The sequence below is a fragment of the Petromyzon marinus genome, unplaced genomic scaffold (genome assembly GCF_048934315.1).
Source record: "Petromyzon marinus isolate PM22_M1 ecotype Great Lakes invasive population unplaced genomic scaffold, UKy_Petmar_22M1.pri1.0 PM_G_Scaffold_27, whole genome shotgun sequence".
Lineage (NCBI taxonomy): Eukaryota > Metazoa > Chordata > Hyperoartia > Petromyzontiformes > Petromyzontidae > Petromyzon > Petromyzon marinus.
The window spans coordinates 341,151-364,873 of NW_027422839.1; the positions used below are offsets into that span (position 1 = coordinate 341,151).

The 23,723-nt window shown below is 47.5% G+C and overlaps 1 protein-coding gene across 2 annotated transcripts; it reads right to left on the reverse strand.

Moving 5' to 3' along the window:
• Positions 1 to 17,124: 17,124 nt before the first annotated feature.
• Positions 17,125 to 23,409, reverse strand: LOC142913991 (speckle-type POZ protein-like). 2 transcript variants are annotated; one of them, XR_012935000.1, is made up of 4 exons: positions 23,187 to 23,409; positions 21,170 to 21,292; positions 20,001 to 20,146; positions 17,125 to 19,840 (listed from the first exon to the last, which is right to left on the reverse strand). XR_012935000.1 is itself a non-coding variant. In XM_076061117.1 (4 exons), the coding sequence occupies exons 1-4, from the start codon at positions 21,755 to 21,757 to the stop codon at positions 19,807 to 19,809; spliced, it is 336 nt and encodes a 111-aa protein (XP_075917232.1). In that variant the 5' UTR covers positions 21,758 to 21,773; the 3' UTR covers positions 17,125 to 19,806. The 2 variants fall into 2 exon arrangements, 1 of the variants encoding a protein (XP_075917232.1); XM_076061117.1 differs by lacking the exon at positions 23,187 to 23,409 and adding an exon at positions 21,725 to 21,773.
• Between the last annotated feature and the right edge of the window lie 314 nt (positions 23,410 to 23,723).

Here is a 23,723-nt window from a genome sequence, read left to right on the forward strand (position 1 = left end):
AACCGGAGGACTCGGAGAAAAAGCCACACGATCAAGGGGAGAACATCCAAATATACAGCAGCAGGCGTCAGGGTCGAGATTGAACCAACGACCTCCTGTATACCAGGCGAGGTAGTTAACATCTAGCCTCTGTGCTTGCAGCCCATCTTACCCGAGTGAATGTGAGCTTGCATTCTGTGCTCTGGTAACCCGTAATTGTACACAAGCGAGAGTGAGAAAGTACACCACCAGCTTTTCAGGTCGCCCTATCCGATGAGAGCGATCAAACACGATGTGCGATTCTCAGAGACAGCAATAATATAATCCCATTCCTCTAGAATTACTGTCAGCTGTGCCCCTATGATAGGAAAGATTATGCCACTCTTCAGAGGTGTAGAGGAGTAGAATGGGGAAGTGGCATCACTTGTGCTGTCCAGGGCGATGACGTGACGTCATGCGCTCGGGGCAGCAGAGTGACGTCACGGCTCCTGAAGGATAAAAAGGGGACCCCGGGACATAAGAGGGGTCGTAGCTGGAGAGTAGGGTCTGAGAAGGGTGAAACGGGGAGCCAGGGGCAAGAGGGTAGGGATAGGGGAGAGCACAGTGCCAGGCTAGACGTGGCTGTGCTCTTCGCTCGGCCGTGTTGGTTGATCCCACGGCCGGGGCAGAGGAGACAGCACAGGGCAGCCGGCTGTGTCGGGACCTAGCCCGGGACCCCTAACCCCTGGGGAGTTGTTCACCCCTGTGTATTGTTAAAGATTTGTAATAAAACCTTGGCAGAAGCCCCTACCTTACCTTAGCCTCCGAGTGAGTTGTCGGGAACTCCTTTACAACTGGTGTCAGGAGTGGTTACGCTGCCGTCGCTATGCCTAAATCGGGCGGGCGGCGTAAGAATCCACCAGCGAGACGCCGGGAGAGTGCTGATGATGTCGGGGAGGCTCCGGCTGCGACCCGGGGGCAGTCCGTCGCCATGGAGATGGACTCGGCGGGGCAGGTGGTGTCGGCGGTTGGGGGTCCCAGCGCACCACCGCCGGTGGCGGGGGGCGATGCCGAGGAGCAGTCGCAGCTGCTCCTGCGGGCGATCGAGCAGCTCACCGCCGCCCTTACAGAGGTGGGAGCGCGGACGCACCCACCCGGCCAACACTCCGCGTGGCACCGGCGGATTCCCGCCGCTTTGCCGCCCGCCAATTTGGAAGTTGGCGCCATTTTTCATGCGCCGCCGGAAGTGGCGGCCATGTTGGTGGGGGAGCCGCAAGCGGACGTCATTTCCGCTGCGACGCCGGAAGCGGCTGCCATTGTTGCGGCTGTGGCGGCCGCGGATGCGGCTGCGGATGCCGCCGCGGCTCCGCGCCTCGCCGTGTCTGCGAGCTTGCCCTCGGAGGCCGCAGCGCCGCCGGCCCTCTTCGCGGGCGGGGCCGCTGGGCTGGCCGTTGGCGATGCCGCGGGCCCACACCTCGTCGCGCCTTCAAGGTGGGTCACGGGCGCTAGTGCGCCTCCGCATTCCGCCGCGCCGGCGGGGTTGGCGGCGGCCGCTGCTGCACCTCTGCACCTCGCCGCGTCTACGGCGTGGCCCGGGGGGGCCGCAATGCGGCCGCTGCTCGCCGCGTCTCCGGCGTGGCCCACGGGGGCCGCAACGCTGCCGCACCACGCCGCGTCGCGGGAGGATGCCGCGGATGCGGAGGCCGCCGCAGGCACGCACGCCGGCACCGCGGCTCCGTACGGCGCCGCGGACAGGTGGGTCGCGGGTGCTGTGGCGCCTCCACACCTCGCCGCGTCTACGGCGTGGCCCGGGGAGGCCGCAACGCCGCCGCCCCTCGCCGCATCGCGGGAGGTTGCTGTGGCTGCGGCTGCAGATCGATCCGTCGCCGCGCCTGCGGGGTGGCCCACAGGGGCCACCGCGGGGCCGTGTTATACCACCGCGTCTCCGGCGTGGCCTACGGGGGCCGCAGCGCCACCGCACCTTGATGGATGAGATGGATGAGAAGGAGATGCAGGTCTTCAAGTCTATTCCCCCGGCCGATAAGGCTACGCTTCCGACAGTGTACCTCCGGATGGCCGATGTACTCGAGCCACCGTCCAGGACACGCCAGAAGTTTTCACTACGGCGACAGGAGGAGGGGGAATCTCCATTGGTTTTCCGCTGCACGCTCCTGGCCTTGGCACAGGCCACATACCCTGATATACAGGGCAGGGCGCTGGACTCGATGGTCCTGGAATGGCTACTCGACCTGGCACGTGAGCTGGGGATCGCTTTATCTATAAATAGCGATCACCAGATCACGTCGTTGGCGGTGGCCGAAAACATCCAGGTGCACCTCTCCCTCCGCCAACAGCCCCGGATGGCGGTGTGCGCGGGGATCCCGGCACCAGAAGAGGAGGCCGCCTCTCAGGGGGTGGACACCCTCGCGGCCCTGGCGATGCCCGGTCGTCGCGGGAGGGGGGCGGGTGGTCGCCGTCCGGAGCAGCGGGGGCAACCGGGACCTTCCCGCCCGCAGGACACTGCCACGGTGACCTGCTTCCGCTGTGGTCAGCAGGGCCACATTGAGCAGGGGTGTAGGAATGCCCCGGGGGCCTTCAGCAAAGGGGCTCCAACTCCTCCCGGACCTTCATCGGCATCGAGCCCAGGGCCCCAGGCGAGTCGCGACGCATCACCCGCGCGGCCGCCCCCCTCACCTCATGCATCTAGCGGGGCTAGGGTTCATCGTCAGGTGGGTGTCCTCAAGGGGTCGGGTGCACCACCATTGTCACCCACTGGATGGCCCAGGCTGACCCGCCACTGGAACACGCTGGCACATCGGATGGTGGCGGCAGCTGCTGGCTCCTCAGCGTTGGCGGGTTGCATGCAGGGGGTGCGAGTTCGCCTCTTGGTGGATACGGGGGCGTCTGCCACCATTATTTCAGAGGCCATTTTCAAGCTCCTACCCCACAGCGTCGGTCCGTTAGGGCCGGTTCGTGGGGCTTGTGTCGCCGCGAACGGCAGCAGTTTGGGCATATTGGGCCAAGTTATAGCATACCCCTTAGGTTGTGCAGACCGCTCAAAGGGGGCTCCACGGAGACAGGTATCCTCCTGTCTCCGTCGAGTTACTTTTCAAGGACGATGGAATTGGTGGGCGCCTTAACGGCCGTGTCGGGGGGCCAGGACCTTTTTCTACAGGTCCTCAATTCGGAGCCCACGCCGATCATAATCCCGGCCAGTGCCGTCCTGGCGCACGCGACCCCGGCTCCCCCACCCGAGAGCGCTGCCCCGGATGGAGGAGTCGTGGCAGGCGTGATGCGTGCGGGGGACTCTGACGCATCGTGGATCGCCACGTTGTGCGACGAGAATGCCTCGTTGTCCACCGGGGAGCGTCAGCAACTCCGCGAACTCATCGAGAGGTTCACCGATGTGTTTAGCCAAAGTAAGTTTGATCTGGGTCGCACTACTCTTTTGGAACACCACATAGATACGGGCGACTCAGCCCCTATTCGGCTTAATTCCCACCGCTTTAGCCCTGCGGAAAAGGAGCATGTCCGCTCGGCTGTCGACGAAATGTTGGCGGCGGACATCGTCTCCCCTTCCACTAGCCCTTGGGGTGTCCCCATTGTGCTAGTCAAGAAACGGGACGGGAGTCTCCGGTTCTGTGTTGATTTCCGTAAATTGAACAAGATCTCGGTGGCTGACGCATATCCATTGCCTCGCATGGATGATTCCCTGGACGCCCTCTCGGGCGCGCGGTTCTTTTCGACTCTAGATTTGCTCTCCGGCTTCTGGCAATTGCCGCTGGACGAAGCCTCTAGACCCAAGACAGCGTTCCGCACGCCCCAGGGGCTGTTCGAGTTCAATCAGCTTCCTATGGGTTTTCATTCGGCCCCAGCCACCTTCCAGCGTCTCATGGAGATGGTTTTGGCGGGGCTGCAGTGGGAGTCTTGTTTAATCTACTTGGACGACGTTATTGTTTTTGGGCGTCCGTTTGACGAGCACTTGCAACGCCTCGAGGCTGTGTTCGCCAAAGTGTGCGCTGCGGGCTTGAAATTTAAACCCCAGAAATGCCATTTGCTACAACCATCGGTGAAATATTTGGGACACTATGTTAGTGCGTCAGGTGTCGCCACGGACCCGGAGAAAACGGCTTGTGTCCGGACGTGGCCGACTCCCACATCTGTCGCGGAGGTGCGTAGCTTCGTCGGCTTCGCATCGTACTATCGCCGGTTTGTCCGCGATTTTGCGACGATTGCGAAGCCGCTGCACGCCCTCTCTGCCAAAGGCCAAAGGTTTTACTGGGGCGCGGAGGAGGAGGCTGCTTTTGCGACGCTTCGCACGGCCTTGGCGGATGCGCCGCCCTTGGGGTACCCTGATTTCTCGAAGCCCTTTCTGCTTGACACCGATGCCAGCGACATGGGCATTGCGGCAGTCCTGGCCCAGGTGGTCGACGGGGTGGAGAGGGTGGTAGCCTACGGCAGTCGGGTTCTGTCTCCGACGGAACAGCGATAATGCGTGACTCGGAGGGAGCTTTTGGCCATAGCTTTTTTTGTTCAATTGTATAGGCCCTACTTGTACGGTAGGCGGTTTACAGTCCGAACCGACCACGCGGCCCTGAAATATTCGCTGAGGATTGGTCAGCCCTCGGGTCAGCTGTCCCGCTGGCTCGAGGTGCTCCAGGATTACCCCTTTGACGTAATCCACAGAAAGGGGGCACTGCATGGAAATGCGGACGGTTTGTCCAGATTGCCGGCAGGCGGCGGGTGTGCTTGCGCCCTGGGCTCTAGCCATTGCAAGGCCCCAGGGGACGTCGCGGCCCAGTTGGTCGCGTCGGAATTTCTCATCTAAGCTGCCCAAGGAGGTGTGTGACCTCCTTGGCACCAAGAAAATCCGCACCTCGCCCTACCACCCCCAATCGGACGGGATGGTAGAGCGCTTGAACCGCACCCTCACTTCCATGCTGTGCCACCATGTGAACACGTCTCAATCGGACTGGGACCTGTTCGTCCCGGGGGTCTTGGCAGCGTATCGGTTGGCTCCTCATGCCTCAACGGGATTTTCGCCTTCTTATTTAATGTACGGGAGGGAGCCGGAGCCCCCGGTGCACGTCCGACTGGACGTGGGATCCTTCAGGAAGGGGTCGGCTGTGCCGGTCCCTTTGAAAGTTGCGCTTGACCGGCTGCGCGAGGCACGGCAGGCCGCTGTCGAGAATTCCGCCGGCCGGCAGGCGGCTAATGAGCGGCTGCCCAAACACCAGGCAGCGGGCCTCCCGTGGGTAGCGGGCCAGAAAGCGTGGCTGCATTGTCCCCAGGTCCCGGTTGGCACATCTGCCAAATTGCACCGCCCTTGGCAGGGTCCCGTTGAGGTCGTGGAAGTCCCCCGGCCGCAGTGTGTCCGGATTCGGTTCGGACGCCGGCGGTGGATAGTGCACCCGTCCCAGCTCAAACGCTATATTCCATCTACCCTGGGGGATCCACTTCCAACTCCGGGGCGGCCGGCGGGTGATGCGTCCGTCGTGCCTGTCCGGCCGGGTCCTGTTGACAGGGGCGGCGTTCGCCCTGTTTGTGTGCCCCCAGGGCCCTTCCAAGTAGCGGCGGCGGGGACCCCCCGGCCACCGGAGGCTACGGCGGTGGGCCTGTTGCCTGCGAACAGCCCACCTGCACCGGCGGCGGACGCCACACGGGGAAGCGGGCCAGCAGCGCATACCCGTTCAAGGGGGATGCGGTTCCAGTGATGGCCTGGGCGGCCATTCGTCGGACCCAGCCCCGGCGCCCGCTCGGCACTGCCGGCCGGAAGAAGCTGTCTTACTTTTTTTTTCCCGTTCATTTGGTTGTTGTTATTGTGATGCCTGGGATGCTGTGCTGTCCTAAGGTTGGGGTTTTCTTGCAGCCGGGTCGGCTGTTTTTTTCACAGGGGGGGGGTAATGTAGAGGAGTAGAATGGGGAAGTGGCATCACTTGTGCTGTCCAGGGCGATGACGTGACGTCATGCGCTCGGGGCAGCAGAGTGACGTCACGGCTCCTGAAGGATAAAAAGGGGACCCCGGGACGTAAGAGGGGTCGTAGCTGGAGAGTAGGGTCTGAGAAGGTTGAAACGGGGAGCCAGGGGCAAAAGGGTAGGGATAGGGGAGAGCACAGTGCCAGGCTAGACGTGGCTGTGTTCCTCGCTCGGCCGTGTTGGTTGATCCCACGGCCGGGGCAGAGGAGACAGCACAGGGCAGCCGGCTGTGTCAGGACCTAGCCCGGGACCCCTAACCCCTGGGGAGTTGTTCACCCCTGTGTATTGTTAAAGATTTGTAATAAAACCTTGGCAGAAGCCCCTACCTTACCTTAGCCTCCGAGTGAGTCGTCGGGAACTCCTTTACAGAGGTATGGGGTGCTCTCCTTTCCTTCTCACCTCATCTATGCCAACCGTGTCACGATGTGTTTATTTCAATTGTGCCTCTCGTTCGCCAGTCTGATTCTTCAGCTTGTGTACGTCTTGTATCGAGTAATTATCGAATCAAGAAGGCGTCCTGTTCTTACGCGGTGCTAAATGGATCGCTACATCCCAGGACCATGAGAGATGCCAACGGTTTTGGGAGTGGATTATGGCTGATGAAAATGATGAACATACACATGAACCCAGAAATCTGAGTTGAATTCGCAGCCGTGACTCACATCAGTGGAGAGTTACATATTTATTCATCGTCGCTGGGACTTCCCCCATTTACCATCCCACACTGACCAGCGTGGTGAAGTATGGTCAAATAACCTTAATGACCGACATGCATGGGGATGCCTTCATCCAGCACTGGATTGACAAAGGGATTCAAATGATCATTGTTATTATATATATAAAAAAACATGTTTCAAATTCTGTTTTTTGTTTTGTGTGTAGCCCTCTGCTATCCACCGTGCTACAATGGAGGTACCCGCTTGAACAGTAACCGGTGTGCTTGTTCCAAGGGATACATGGGTGCGCGATGCACCATCGGTATGTATTTCCTTTATCTTACCATTCAGCGACACGTGTGCGCATTTCATAATTTTTTTGGGGAGTTTGTGCCATCTGCATTTCATAAAAAACCCATCAATGTTTAGTTTTACATACTGCGTCGTTCATGCAAATTACGCCTCACAATCGCCGTGGAACTACAGACGAGCTGGAAGAGACAGCAGCCTGCGCGAGGTGAGCGGGCGCATTCATAAATTGCCCAAGCTCTGCTGATCTCAATATATTAAGATTTTTCAACCAAATAATGAGCGATTATATGTGGCAGATTAAGAGGTCTGCAGGTGTGTGTGTGTGTTTAGCAATGGAAAGTGATAACAAGGTCAATAAGGCAAGATCCTTTGCATGTGACAACCACCTATGGCTCATTGCTGGAAACCCTTATTCTTAAAAAGTGTGTTCACGCTGTGTTCACGTGAAAGTGTTTCTACTCCATTGTCGATCAACACTGCAGTGTGTGCTGCACATCCTTTAACATGGTTCTACGTGTAATGACGTTTAACACTTAGTATGTAATTTGTTCATGGTCTGCCAAATGAGGAAAAACGGGATTGCAGTAAACAAAATATATAACTCTGACCGTCAGTACATCAATTCCATTTGTCGTGTCTTCACATGAAGAAGGTAAGCCTACCGTCAACGTATTTGAATCACAAGGGGATATTTCAGACTGGTGGCTAGAAACCCACCATCATTAACAGCGGTCTCTCATACAGCGTTGTTGGGATAAGCACTGTTAGCAATAACATTGCCCATTAAGGTTGGCATGGCTACATGAGTAGGTGGTGTGGCCAACACCACGCCAAAGGGGCCGTCCATAAATGACGTCACGCACCTGGGGGGGGGGGGTCAGACATTTGTGACGATGCGTGACGAGGGGGGGGGTGATAAATGTGACGTCACATCAAAATGCGCAACTTTAAATAAATATAGACAACACGTTCCACTTAATTAAATAGACTTGTTAATAAATGTTTTCTCCTACAACATCAGAGTGCAGCGGCACAATAAATACGCACTACAATGACAATAGTTTTAAGCGATTTGAAGCATGTTTTATCTTTTTTTTGGGGGGGGGTCAGACATTTGTGACAATGACGAGGGGGGGTGTCAAAAATCGTCCAAAATCGCGTGACGTCATTTATGGACGGCCCCAAAGCCGCTTTTGTCGCCCCAATGCTGACGTTGTATCCACAGCACACCAGGTACTCATTTAAATCTGCACCGACATGATTGAGGCCCAGGAAGTCACCGTTGTGACCACATACACACGCACGAACATTCGCCAATGCGTCATCATCGCCACTCCGATCACTTGGCGGCCGACGACAACGACGACGACGATGTCTGGGGCCGCTCTACCCGATGCAAGGATTCTGCCGACGGCTAAAGGCTCCTCCTCCCGTGCGCCTCTGGCGATGCCCCCCGAACAGCGCTGTGCCGAGATGGCTGCGTCAACGGCGGGCGCTGCGCGGCTCCCTGGCGTGTGCACCTGCAGGGACGGCTACTCGGGGCTTCGCTGCCACAAGCGTACGGCCACCATCTGCTGCTGCTGCTGCCGCCTCTCAAATCCCCGCCGTCAACTCTTCGTAGAGAGAGATTGGGGGGGTATCCGATTGGGATTCCTTGGCATTTTTCCCTCTAGTCCTCTGCATTCTCAAACTGAAGTTTGTGGGCCAGTCTTCCACGGTCCATTCGCATCTCCCATTAGTCGCCATTGAAGTGTAAATTGGACCGTATCGCTGCATTGTATTGCAGGCTGCTGATTTTGTGGGAGTTGAAAAGTGGGCCGCAGAAAGGTGTATCTACTGGCTTTACGAAACACCTGTTGTAGCCTATAGTTACCTGTGTACTAGAGGACATCGAAAGAACTGGTTAACTCCTTGGCAGGTCGGTAAGCTGTACAATGTGGTTATTTATATAAGCATCGTGTCTATCTGTTGATTTGAGAGCTGGAATCGAGACATTCTTCCATATAAGCTGGTATGCTTGATTTGTCACATCGTGTTCCCTGAGATATCACAAATAGTGGCATCATATGACTGCATCTCACAGAGAAATCCATTTTGATTTAAAGCTTTCGTGACTGGAGTAATTCATATTCTTAGTTCTTTCGGTAAAGTCACGTTGAAGAGAAACAATAAAATAATAAAATATATATAAAACAATAAAAATTCTCACGACGTTTCGACCATAACACAAACGGTCGTCATCAGGTGTGTCGGTTTGCATAAATTTATTTATTTTTAAACAGTGTATTTATTTATTTATAAAAACGTTAGCGCCGCGCGCAGCGATTTGGCAGTTTATTTAGAAGGACTAGTCCATCTATGTTCTGAAAAGAGGAGGGGGGAGACGAAAAATTTTAATGTATGCTGTTTGAAAGCCACTGTAAGCGTGAACAATCAATTAAGACCTGAAATGGTTTATCAAATCTTTCCAATGATTGCTAAGCCAGAATCCATCTTCTCGGTTGAAATTGTCTCTGTGCTTGTATATGTGGATAGCCTCATGAACGAATCTCTCATGGTAGCCAGATGGCTTACAAAGAACCTCTGTCTTGGAAAAGTCAATGTCATGTGAGCCTACTGAATTATAACAATGATCTGCCACGGCCGAGGTGTTGGTCCTACCGTGTTAAAGGTCTGCTTTGTGTTCACGAATGCGGTCCGAGACATGGCGTTTGGTTTCTCCAATGTAACTACTACCACAGAGGCAACTTAGTTTGTAGACACCAGGGTATTGTATGTCCGGAATCACATCTTTTACAGATGGAACCAGATCACGGATTTTATATGTGTTGAAACGGACCTGGATCTTGTGTTTATTCAAGATTTTTGACATCTTTTTTGTGATACCCGCAATGTAGGGTAAAGTGATGGTTTTGAAAGGCTCCTCAAGAGGGTCCTTCTTCATGGTTTGAGTGATAGCTTTGCGGATTGTATAGTCGGAGTAACCATTAGCGTTAAGAGCTTGGTGTACGTGCTTGAGTTCACTGCCTATGTGTTCCTGGTCGGATATGCATTGGGCTCTATGATACAGAGTCTTGATGAGATAATTCTTCTGTGATGGATGGTGGTGGGAATCCGGTTTCAGATAAGCATCCGTATGGGTAGCTTTCCTGTAGACAGAGTGGCTCATTGAACCATCAGGTCTCTTTTTAATTAGGACATCCAAAAAAGGTAGCTTGCCATCTTTTTCGACTTCCATGGTAAATCTGATGGCTGGGTGTATGGAATTAATGTGGTCGAAGAATTGGTCTAGAGCAGGCCGGCCATGTGGCCAGATGACAAAAGTGTCATCCCCGTACCTCTTCCATAAGGTTGGGCGCAGAGTGGCAGTCTGGATGGCGTCTCAAATTTCTCCATGAAAATGTTAGCTATAACCGGAGATAGGGGGGAGCCCATTGGGGTGCCCTCAGTTTGTTTGTAGAAAGTTCCATTCCAAGTGAAGTATGTATTGGTTAAACAGTGTCTCACCAGGGGGGGTACCTCAGTGTTTAGTCCTTGATGAACCAAGTCTTCAATGATTGCGATGGTGTCAGGTACAGGAACCTTGGTGAATAAGGAAACTACATCAAAACTGACAAGCAGGTCGTCTGGGGACAGGGAAATACCCTTGATTGTCGATACCAGGTGAGTAGAATTTTGTACCGCAGAGGTGGTTTTTCCAGTGAAAGGATGCAGGATTTCAGACAAAAAAAGATCTGAAATCGCTGCAACCTTCAAAAACGCTAAGATGACAGCTAGCAACCTCAGCAAAGATGAGCGTTTTGAATTATATAAATTAAAAAAGAGGGATGATATTGTAGTCCTCTCAGCTGACAAGGGCAATGCTACTGTCATCATGGATAAAATAGAATACAACAACAAAATTAAAGAATTACTCGACGATGGTAGTTATACAAAAATAAAAAGAGATCCCACCAACAGCCTCGTCACACAAACCAACAAAATAATTTCTGATTCAACTGCATTAATTGATCAATCTAAACAGTTTTCGTTGAAACCTTCTGCTGCCAGGCCACTAAGATTATACGGCTTACCAAAAATACATAAAGTAGATACACCCCTTCGTCCCATCGTCTCTACTATCAACTCCCCCACCTACAAACTGGCTCGTTTTTGTCTGAAATCCTGCATCCTTTCACTGGAAAAACCACCTCTGCGGTACAAAATTCTACTCACCTGGTATCGACAATCAAGGATATTTCCCTGTCCCCAGACGACCTGCTTGTCAGTTTTGATGTAGTTTCCTTATTCACCAAGGTTTCTGTACCTGACACCATCGCAATAATTGAAGACTTGGTTCATCAAGGACTAAACACTGAGGTACCCCCCCTGGTGAGACACTGTTTAACCAATACATACTTCACTTGGAATGGAACTTTCTACAAACAAACTGAGGGCACCCCAATGGACTCCCCCCTATCTCCGGTTATAGCTAACATTTTCATGGAGAAATTTGAGACTGACGCCATCCAGACTGCCACTCTGCGCCCAACCTTATGGAAGAGGTACGTGGATGACACTTTTGTCATCTGGCCACATGGCCGGGCTGCTCTAGACCAATTCTTCGACCACATCAATTGCATACACCCAGCCATCAGATTTACCATGGAAGTCGAAAAAGATGGCAAGCTACCTTTTTTGGATGTCCTAATTAAAAAGAGACCTGATGGTTCAATGAGCCACTCTGTCTACAGGAAAGCTACCCATACGGATGCTTATCTGAAACCGGATTCCCACCACCATCCATCACAGAAGAATTCTCTCATCAAGACTCTGTATCATAGAGCCCAATGCATATCCGACCAGGAACACATAGACAGTGAACTCAAGCACGTACACCAAGCTCTTAAGGCTAATGGTTACTCCGACTATACAATCCGCATAGCTATCACTCAAACCATGAAGAAGGACCCTCTTGAGGAGCCTTTCAAAACCATCACTTTACCCTACATTGCGGGTATCACAAAAAAGATGTCAAAAATCTTGAATAAACACAAGATCCAGGTCCATTTCAACACATTACATAAAATCCGTGATCTGGTTCCGTCTGTAAAAGATGTGATTCCGGACATACAATACCCTGGTGTCTACAAACTAAGTTGCCTCTGTGGTAGTAGTTACATTGGAGAAACCAAACGCCATGTCTCGGACCGCATTCGTGAACACAAAGCAGACCTTAAACACGGTAGGACCAACACCTCGGCCGTGGCAGATCATTGTTATAATTCAGTAGGCTCACATGACATTGACTTTTCCAAGACAGAGGTTCTTTGTAAGCCATCTGGCTACCATGAGAGATTCGTTCATGAGGCTATCCACATATACAAGCACAGAGACAATTTCAACCGAGAAGATGGATTCTGGCTTAGCAATCATTGGAAAGATTTGATAAACCATTTCAGGTCTTAATTGATTGTTCACGCTTACAGTGGCTTTCAGACAGCATACATTAACATTTTTCGTCTCCCCCCTCCTCTTTTCAGAACATAGATGGACTAGTCCTTCTAAATAAACTGCCAAATCACTGCGCGTGGTGCTAACGTTTTTATAAATAATTAAATACACCGTTTAAAAAAAAATAAGTGTATGCAAACCGACACACCTGATGACGACCGTTTGTGTTATGGTCGAAACGTCGTGAGAATTTTTATTGTTTTATATATTTGATTATTTTATTGTTTCCCTTCAACGTGACTTTACCGAAAGAACTAAGAAAAGAGAAATCCATGTTTAGAAGTCTGTCTCCTTCCTGTTTTATTTCCTCGTAATGATGAATATTTCATATTTTCAGATTCTGGTTAATGTATCAAGATGCGTTAAAATTGTGGGAAAGATATGTGACCGTTAGTCATTATACCCTGGTCAATGCAGGTTGGTGAGAAAACTCACCCGACGTGGATAACCACACACCACTTGCACTCAGATGACCCCAACCACTCGGGACTCAAGCAGGTACACGGATAGCACCGGGAGGTCTTCATCCAGCTGTGGATTGATCGTGGTCAATGATGACATTCAATGTTTAAGGTGTAGTAGCGGTGCAATTGTTAGCGCAATGCACTATGAACCCAGCAGCGACTCAAGTTTGATTACTGATCACGGATGACATCACTAGCGAGTGATATCTGAACTAATTCTGGGCACCTACCTGTCCACCAATCCACACTGACCAATGTGGTGAATGATGGTCAAACAACCCTCATGGCAGAAACATCGTGGTAGAGGAATTTATCCAGCAGTGGATCAACAAAGGTCTTCAGATTTAAATAAAATGTTTAGTGCCAAGTGATTGGACTACACATTTTAATTCTAGATTTAAAGCTTTCGTGACTGCTAGGATCCATACTCTTTGGTTCTATTGGGTAAAGTCAGCGCTGTCCTCCAGACAGTCTCGTCCCTTCACCTGATGAAGGCCGCTTGTGTTGTGGCCGAAACGTCGTGATTTTTTGTTATGTTATTTTCACCTACGTGACTTTACCCAATAGAACCAAAGAGTACTACACATTTTACCCAGCAGAATGGCGGTGATTGTCGCACGCGCAAAACGAAATCGTCTCGCAAGTTCACAGTGTCATATTGTGCGTCTTCATTCTTTGTGCCGTCTGCCTTTTGCTCAGGCCAAGCGCGACATCCCGTGTAGTCACGGTGCTGTCACTGATCACCAATCGATTATATAATTACTGCACCTGATGAGTTAAATGAAGACGTCACCCTACTGCTGCTCTATTTAAGACCGGGAGCAAGTGAGGGCTTTACCATTCTGGCGAATTGCCCGATGATGCTGGATGTAATTACCAGCGAAACGTCGTATTCAAACTGTAAATGTTGTGGATTCACCCTTCAACACAGCGGTGTGTAGTTTTTGTCAACGTGACACTTTTTTGCTGATTGGCCGTGTCGGGTGGTGGAGGGTTACGACACATTTATAACTAACGTGATCTAACCCAAAAACCTTTATTATGAATCACAACACTAATTACACCATAACTAGCTACGTGTCCACCAGGCTAACTACACTAATTACAACGTAACTAGCTACATAACCACCAGGCTAACTACACTAATTACACCGTACCTAGCTACGTAACCACCAAGCTAACTACAATAATTACACCGTAACTAGCTACGTGACCACCAGGCTAACTACACTAATTACACCGTAACTAGCTACATAACCACCAGGCTAACTACACTAATTACACCGTAACTAGCTACGTGACCACCAGGCTAACGACACTAATTACACCGTAACTAGCTACATAACCACCAGGCTAACTACACTAATTACACCGTAACTAGCGACGTGACCACCAGGCTAACTACACTAATTACACCGTAACTACACTGGGAGTAGCTACAACGGACAGGACCCCAGCTTGGGTCCAGGTCCACGTGTTGGTAACTCTTCACGGACGTCGAATGTAGATCTTCAGGATGACAACAGCAATTCTGGGGACCCAGCTTATATCCTCCGTGGTCGTGGCTGGCCGCACCCTTGGCCACGACCACCTTCTAGAATCCTCGAGCAGGATCTCGCCCCGACACGTGACCACCCCTAGCCCCCCACTCGGGGACCCTGTGTAGACTTTACCAGTCACGTGTTCTCCAGGGTCAACCAGAGTGCCATGGCCTAAAGTAACCCGATTCCATGGCTGACACTCTCACACCCCATCCTGTAGGGGTCGGCAATGCACACCTGAGCGTGGTGTCACTCAGCGCTATGACTCAGCGCTCACAGAGCCCCTCTAGGGCCAGCACGACACCCGCATACAAGTGGTGTCCGCGATGTGAGTACATCGCACGCCGTGCCTCTCTAGGGCCGGCATTACACAGTGACATCCACGATGTCACTATATACGTGGTGTCCACGATGTGAGTACATCGCACACCGTGCCCCTCTAGCGCCGGCATTACACAGCGACGTCTGCGATGTCAGTACATCTGCATTCCTCTTTCCATCCCAGAGTAACTCTCAGCATGCACCACTCCACACTTTTTTCCTAAATACTTTTCAGCTTTTGTTCCATGTTCTTGTTTGATAATTCTTATTTATCACCGGTGCTATGGTATAAGCCATGGTCCTTGTGTATTCTGTGCAACGGCATGGACCATAAATAGCTCGGCACACACCCGGCTTGTTGATGTCCAATTGAACGATGCAATGCGGTGGCACTGGAACCTTAAAGCAGGATCCAAAATCCTGGCTTCTCGAGTTGCCACGCATCACTTCCCCGACCATTTGCCTCAATACTGCAACTGTCCGGGAAGCACAACAAATCGTGGAAAAACGAACGTCTCCCCATTCATTCGGATCTCAATACAGTCCCTCGCCAGCACTCGAGTCGCGCAAGCCTTTTTGGATCCACGCGCTTAACCTTCAACAATGTAACTTCAAACGTGATATTCTTGGGTCTTTCGGTAAAGTCACGTAGATAGGTTCAAAGAAAATAACAAAAAAAACTAAAAAAACTGCAACGTTTCGATCACAACACAAGCAATCGTCATCAGGAGAGCAATCTTATTATCTCTGAGATCAGGGCTAGGCCAGCCCTGAACAAGATCCGTCGACTCGATCAAGTCACTCACATTTCTGAAGAGATGCCGCGACACTAAGGTAATACCGATCGCCTTCACACTGACATCTGCTGTTGTCACTTCTCCCAATGGTAAACGGATCTTGTTCAGGGCTGGCCTAGCCCTGATCTCAGGGATAATAAGATTGCTCTCCTGATGACGATTGCTTGTGCTGTGATCGAAACGTCGTAGTTTTTTGTTGTTATTTTATTTGAACCTATCTACGTGACTTTACCGAAAGACCCAAGAATGTGAATTCCTGCAGTCACGAAAGCTTTAAGGCAACATTCAAACGTGATTCTTGGAAATCCGAATGAAGTCCACAAGACACAAATACCTCATGAAAGACCCGATGTAAAAGGTACCTGGCTTCAATCTTCCGTAAAGCTTACGGGCTACCCTAAACAACATTCGGTCGATGCACAAAAAAGGAAAATAAAAAAAAAACTCTCCAGTGTGTGACTGGGGTCACCCAGAACCATGGAACATATAACAATTCAATGCCCGATTCACAAACATAATGGAGGCATTACAGTGATACAATCTGCTACAGCTGACGCAGTCATCCGGCTCTACCATCTCAAAGAAACATTATTGTAGTTGCTACACGTCTGCACATACGAATAAGAAGTTTGTGAAACTTGAATCGATGTGGTCATGCTATATAAAGCTGCTGCACTGGCTGAAATTGTCAGTTTGTATTTATGCATGGTGTTGTTGCAACGCGTTTTCTCAGTGGTCCGTGAACAGTACACGTCGTGTTGAGTGACCAGAACGACACGTACTGCCCCTTCGAGCTTAGTTGTTCCCCTAACTGATAAATGGAGGCTAATGAAAACACTGTTCGTACAGACGTGTCTAATGCCAGACAAGACATTGTTGTATGGCACCAGTTACCGCAAATGCGAGCTGTTACCTGAGCAAAATGTAACCAAGCAAAAAGTACATTTAAAATGAATAAATCCAACACTCAGTTCAGCAGAAAATACTGAACGTATGATCACCAAAAATAGAATGCGACTTCTAGATTTGAAGCTTTCGTGACTGCAAGGATGAAATTGTCAGTTTGTATTTATGCATGTTGTTGTTGTTGCAACGCAACAACAACAACAACAACATGCATAGTGGTATTCCAAACTCCCAGGGTGGTGTATTATCATCTTGTGCTAATTCCAAGCTTTGTCAGTGGTGCGTTTCATGCTAATTTCCTTTGTCAGAGCGTTTGCTGTTTGCCCCCTCACAGCTTAAAGGGAGGCGACCAGCGCTTGGCTTTCTTCACTCCAACGCTGCCCGCTGGACAGGTTGGTCCCTTCACCTGATGAAGGCCGCTTGTGTTGTGGCCGAAACGTCGTGATTTTTGTTGTTTTAATTTTTTTACCTACGTGACTTTACCGAATAGAACCAAAGAGTAAGAATGCCACTTATAATAATACACATTAAACAGGATGTAATTGAATGGAGTGGTGGCACTAGGAAACTGACGAAACAACCAGTTAAATTCCCAGCCACAGTTAACATCAGTGGGTGAAGAATGACCGACATGGTGTGGTGAGGCCTTCGTTTAAGCAGTGGGTTGACAAAACGCTGTAAATGATGAACAGTGAACACATTACAATTCTCCAGTGAACTGTTTATCAACACATGGTAAACATGCCTTTAAAAGTGGCAAGGCTCCAAAATACAACTTGTTAAAATGTTGTTGTTGGGTGTCAATTTAAATTTGACATATCCACATATCTGTAACATTCCCAGAGTAAAGAACATGACAACTTAAACTGGACATATTTCCAGGTACATTCATGTTTTTTCAACTTTTAAATACACAGCAAAATAGATTCAAAGCTTTCGTGACTGCAGGAATGACTCTTTGGTTCTTTCGGGTAAAGTCGTGTAGTAATTTCTTTCGACGAGACTTTACCGAAAAAAAGTGTAACACTGCAAAATGTCATAAATGAAAATATTAACATTATCAAAAACAATTTTAATGAAAAAAATGTGGAATAAGTGGTGCAGAGCTAAAAGCAGCTTTTTTTCTTATATCCAAATACTGATTTCTAGAAGAGATCAGATAACGGTAATATATTTACCACATGAAAAGGGTTTATATTGCCATTTATAATGCAAATCAATTTAGAAAACACGTAATATACAAGAATGGTTCATTTTGCAATTCCAATCATCTGCTGACAATTCATTGTAAAAGGGCCTTACAAAACATTTATATTACATCCAAAACAGTATTATCTGTAATGGAAAAAGATAAAAAGGTCAAACATTGGGGCACTATAAAGCATTTCTAGCTTCAAGTTTATATTTTTGTATTACAATTGTAGCAAAAAAATTTAATTTAACCAATTAACATTTTTCATCTCTGAATATGCAAAAAAACTCGTGGGAAGAACCCAAAACTGTCTTGCATGCAATCACACTTTTTCAAAACACACACTTTTTACAAAGACCATATTATTATTTCTGCAATTATATATATTTTTTGGCAGTTACAGTATATCCATTTTCCAATAAACATTTACATTTGGCGCAAAGTGTTTTCAATTTCGGAAGTCATACAAGGCAACAATTTGAAGAGTACATTATCGGTAACTGCCTGATACATTTCAGAGGTCAATTAGTCCACCGCACTGCACTGGCTGCACTCTGCTAAGCTTTTTTGTCACACTCACTTATGACAGCATAGACTTGCTGCAGATTAGAACCCCAATCAGATTTCAATGCTTTAACTCTCACCATGACAACAAATAACTTCCCCGAATCACCTAATCAGTTTTTAATTGAATAGGTAGAGTGCAATGTACCATATACATCTTTAGCATCAAATATATATAAGGACGAAACTAAAATATTAAACAAATAACAAAATAAATAGACTGCTTACAACACTGGCTATCCTTAATTTTGCATGTATTATCCAACTTGTTTTGTACGTTTAACACGTAAAAAAACCTCCAACATTCTCGTCGTTTGCATTTGTTCATATCCCAACACATTGCATTAGATTGTAATATTCTTCAAATCGACTCAAATCCATGACACTGCTCATTTGTTGTACTTTCATATTATATCCTGCAGCTTTGAATATTATTTAAATCTGTGCTTCCAAATCTATGTGTGTAATCCTTCAAAGCTTATGCAATTTTATGTACAATTTAATTTTAAGTGAGAGGTTACGTAAAACAGCGCTGATGCAAAAATTATGGTCCTTCCAATCACGTAAAACTCTGGGTTGACATGATGCTACGAGTTGGTAATAGATGAAATTCATAATAAAAACAAATCATTACAATATAATACGAAACAAAACTTAGAAAACAGCACATCTTGTTTCCGTGAATACAAACTACTAAATTGATGGACATAAGATTTACTTTTGTTGTAAGTCAAAAATCTTTGGGTCATACATGAAAGCCCATACAAGCAAAAAAGTGAAATGTTATCAACTGCGTAACATGGCCAAATTGATGCTGTGCCTTGCCTTTTCTTACACCGAGCACTCCATCCATGCTTTGTTATACGCAGGATACACGACTGCAATATTATCTTTGTCAGTCTTCAAACTCGGCAATCATAGTACGCCTGTTCTAGTCAATGCATAAGCTGTCTGTGCAATGAAAAATCAATCTGAAAAGTTTACCTCTTGAATTAAGGCCTTATATGGCTTGGCACATTCTTATCTTTCAGAACTGGTTGTTCCCTATACCACTATCTGTAACCTTGAGTACACAGACACTGGACGAATACTCATCCTTCATGTTAAGGTAGACATTGCAGGGTTTTAGACCATTCTGTTTTTGCTTAACTAAACAATTGAACCAAATTGTCCTACCACCTAGGGACAATCACATCGAACGTTTTATTTTACACTCTCTCAATTGGGATATGTCGTGGTGTTTATTAGGTTGTAGTTTTCCATTTTTTCTACATATGTACTTGTTTATAGAGTTGTAGATGTATAGATGTAGCACTATATTACATGGTAAAGTTAATTTGGCCACCTTTTTGTGAAAGTAAACATATTTGCTTAAATTAACATTATTTTCAAAGCAGAGGAAAGTTGGTAGTCTGATGCAAAGTCTTCACGGTTGTTTGCATGGAGGCCACAGGTAAATAACCGCACCGTGCAGCCCAAGTTTTCCTGGTCATAGATGTTCTTTGCCTGCCACCGTTAAGTCTGTTTGAGACGCTTGCATGGAGGTCCCAGCTGTGGAGACTGGGCCGTGGCCAAGGCACGGAAAGCATCCGCAACCAGGTGAGGGCGAGACAGAACCATGGACTTTCAGCCCGCCGTCTCCATTACGTCCATCGCATGACTGAAGTACAAGTCAGGGTTAAGCGAGCTCCTAATAAGCAGTGTCTGTAAGGATTGGGGCAAACGGTTAGTCTCCATTAAAAGGGACTGTAATGCAAATTGCCAGGTAACATCATCAATGTTACGCAGCTCAGTGACAGTCACACTCTCACTAGACTTGCCTGTTTATTATGAAGTCAATGGCCCGGGCCTTCAACTGCTCTGCACTGTGCAAATCGGCCAAGATCAAAGTCTCTGCAACATTTTCCACCGACAAGTTTGTGCATAGTGCCTCCTCGCACATCACCTTCAACCTCTCTAATGCATACTTGAGAAAAGTAAAAACAAAGTGCAATTTCAGTATTAAGAACACTATTTTCTCTACCTATTTCGCTTGCATAACATTCCCTCACCCCATGAACTACTTTATAAACGCAGTATACAGCAGTCAAATGTTTGAGAATTTTCTTAAAACATGGCATCAACCTTTCAGCATATTTATGTTTTAAGTCATGTATTTATTGATCTCTACTATAATTAGGGGTCCTTGTCCTAAACTTTATTATATTGGTTACAAAGTCATGCAAATTACAAAGGAGGTGAGATGTTGTTTTCCAAGAGCTTAAAGAGTTTGGTTGTTAAGCTGATAAACAATGCAACTGCAAGCCACCATATTTCAACTCTAGCAGAATATTAAACTTTAATGAACAAAGCTTGAACATGCGACTTTATACGATTTGTATTCTTATTTCATTACAATCGCTTTAGGAACTATTGAATATGATGTTCCAGAAGGGAGAGTAATGACTCTTAACTGATTATCTGGCAGATCTTCAGGAACAGCAGGATATCCGTTTCCTTAATAAAAGTATATTTGTTCCAATTTATTTCTATACAGCCATGCCACATCAAACAATCTTTTAAACCACTTCCCTTTATTTTATTACTAATTGTATCAATTGTTAATGTGATTAACAAAAAACCCTCAAAACAAGAACACACAGCCAAATGGTTGCACTTAGGATAAAAATGCTGCATGTGAATGCACTTCAATGCACACGTACTAGCCTCTAGCATGGACTAATACCAGTTTGACATTCAATTCAATTGTGAAATTGCATGACAATTTATATTTTTTGTTGAAAATTCAATCATCTCCCAGGACATCAATTCCAAAACCTGAAAGCACGAATGTGAACGTCTACATCATATACATTTGCTATTCATATTATTTGTGACACGGGCTTTAGAAAATACCTAAATGCTGTTTTAATTTCACTTGCGACCTACAACTGCATACCGATACATCACAAGGTGGTGCGATCTCATGTTAATATTTTAAGCGTGTAACCTTGTCAGCAGCGGCCAGCAGCTCATCAGCCATCTTCTCCAGGTTTGGAGCCCTTCCCGTATAGACAAAACTCATCATTTCCTTGAACACGTCAGGCTCCACATCATTAATCTCCACTCGATTCTGCAAGGTAGCAACACAATATATTCAAATTAACTTCGGCATATATTGAGAGACGAAAATATAGCATTAAATTAAATAAAATAAACATCCTTTATATCTACACAACACATGTAAAGTGGCTCCATTCAAGTTGTATTCAACTTGCCGATGACTATTTATTGCGCGTAATAAATCCATTCTTGACACACATGCAATGGCCTTCTGTGAAATGTTGAATAAAAAATAGCTATAAAATACAATCTAACATTCCCTCGTAATGAATACTTTTTGATAATAAATGTGCAATGCGCCAAAAGAGTTACTAGGGTAATAGTTCAACATTTGACAGCACTCTCAAGAGATACTTATCAACCGATCCATTGTGACAAATGCACCTTGGAAATGTATGATCACAGTATTAATGTGCTGTATTAAGATTGCATTTAAAGATACCTTTTTGCTCTCTTCCATTTCATGTTCAAACATAGCCTTAAAAACAAGTGACCGACCTGAAAAAGGTAAAGCAACTGTTAACAAATACAGTAAAACCTTGGATTGCGAGAATAATTTGTTCCGGAAACGTGTTTGTAATCCAAAGCACTCGTATATCAAAGTTGTATATCAGTTGTGATCACGTGACGCTCGGCAGACAAAGCGTATACGTACTACTCGTATTGCAAAACCTCACTCGTTTATCAAATTAATATTTATTTAAAAAATTTGCTCGTCTTGCAAAACACTTGCAGACCAAGTTACTCGCAATTCAAGGTTTTACTGTACAGTGAATTGGAAAAACACCGGAATGTGGTACAGACACATTTAGATGTCATATCTAGAGATCAAATAATCTAGATACAAAAGAGGTAAAATCCAGATCCATATTTTATTTCATATGGCATATCCATTACAGATTTGTCAAACATGGACGCAAATAAATGTCCAAATTAGAGGCTCAAAACCTACACCATAACTGCATTGTGAAAAATGAATTCCTGCACAACAACGATATAGTGAAGTAAATAAAAGCGGAATAAAAACTTTAGCAACAGCCTAATTAAATATGTTTATCTCTCACACAATACAATATTACATTTATATATGTAGTGACATCGCGAATGTCACTGTGTAATGCCGGCTATAGAGAGGCACGGCGTGCGATGTTTTAACATCGCGGGCACCACGTGGATGTGGGTGCAGTACCGGCCCGAGAGGGGCATGGTGAGCGCTGTCTGACAGTGCTGAGTGGCACCACGCTCTGCGTGGGGTGCCGACCCCTACAGGATAGGGTGTGAGAGTGCTGGCCATGGGAATGGGGTTACCAAGGGCCATGGCACTTGACCACGAAGGACACGTGACCGGTAAAGTGTACACAGGGCCCCCAGGTGGGGGCTAGGGGTGGTCACGTGTCAGGGCCGGGAACCCGCTAGAGGATTCCAGAAGGTGGTCGTGGCCAAGGGCGGAGCCACCCCCGCCACAGAGGATAAAAGCCGGGTCCCTGAGAGGGACCGGCTGCTGTTGTTCATCCTGAAGAATCTACGTCCTACAAGAGTCACCAACACGTGGACCCGGACCCCGGCCAGGGTCCGGTCCGTCGTAGCTAATTCCTGTGTAATTAATGTAGATAGCCTGGTGGTCCACCAACATAGGTTGTTCATGTGTTACGGGGTAGTACCCCGTGTGTCGGTTGAAGAAGTGCGTCTGTGACTCAGTTGAATTCATTACACATATTTACTGATGTATCCTTTAACAAAAAGCATTACAAATTGACGTAAGCATTTGCCAGTGTTAGTTAATAAAATTCAGTGTAAAACAGGAAATGGCTGTAGTTGATTACCCCAAACTAATTACAGTATCATTAATTATATGGTTCTATTGTACACTAAACGACGCATGTGTTGCTTGTTGTGGCACAGACCTGCCAATACGGCCTTGTGTGCTTTAAACTCCTGGCCACCAACACGAAGCAGGCAGTCAGTGAAGCGGGAATTGTCCCAGATCTCCCCGAAGTCAACTGCCAGCCGGCAATCTGGCACTTTCAATGTACTCATGCTGGATTGACCAGAAATGTTCACGGAATCCTGCACCACACTAACCTGCATAGACATCAACCAGCTTTGAGAAGGCATTTGATGATTTTTCTTTACAAATCCTCACTTAACTACACATTTTGCATGAAGATGTAGGCTTTGGTTCAATCAAGCAAGCAAATCTGCACAGACATCCTATATCAGAACAAGTGTTGTGAATAATGCCAAAATAGAGGTCCGTGAAATGTTTTTCATATTAATCAATTTTCATTCTATATTTTTGTCAAGTTATTTTACACTGTATAAACAGTTTAAACAGGTAGTGAGGCCCCTAATTATGGGTTCTGCACAACAACAGAGGAAGTGAACAGCCCTTCTTGTTGTGCTTCCTTTCATTATCAAGATGCTTGTATTTTGTAAAGTAT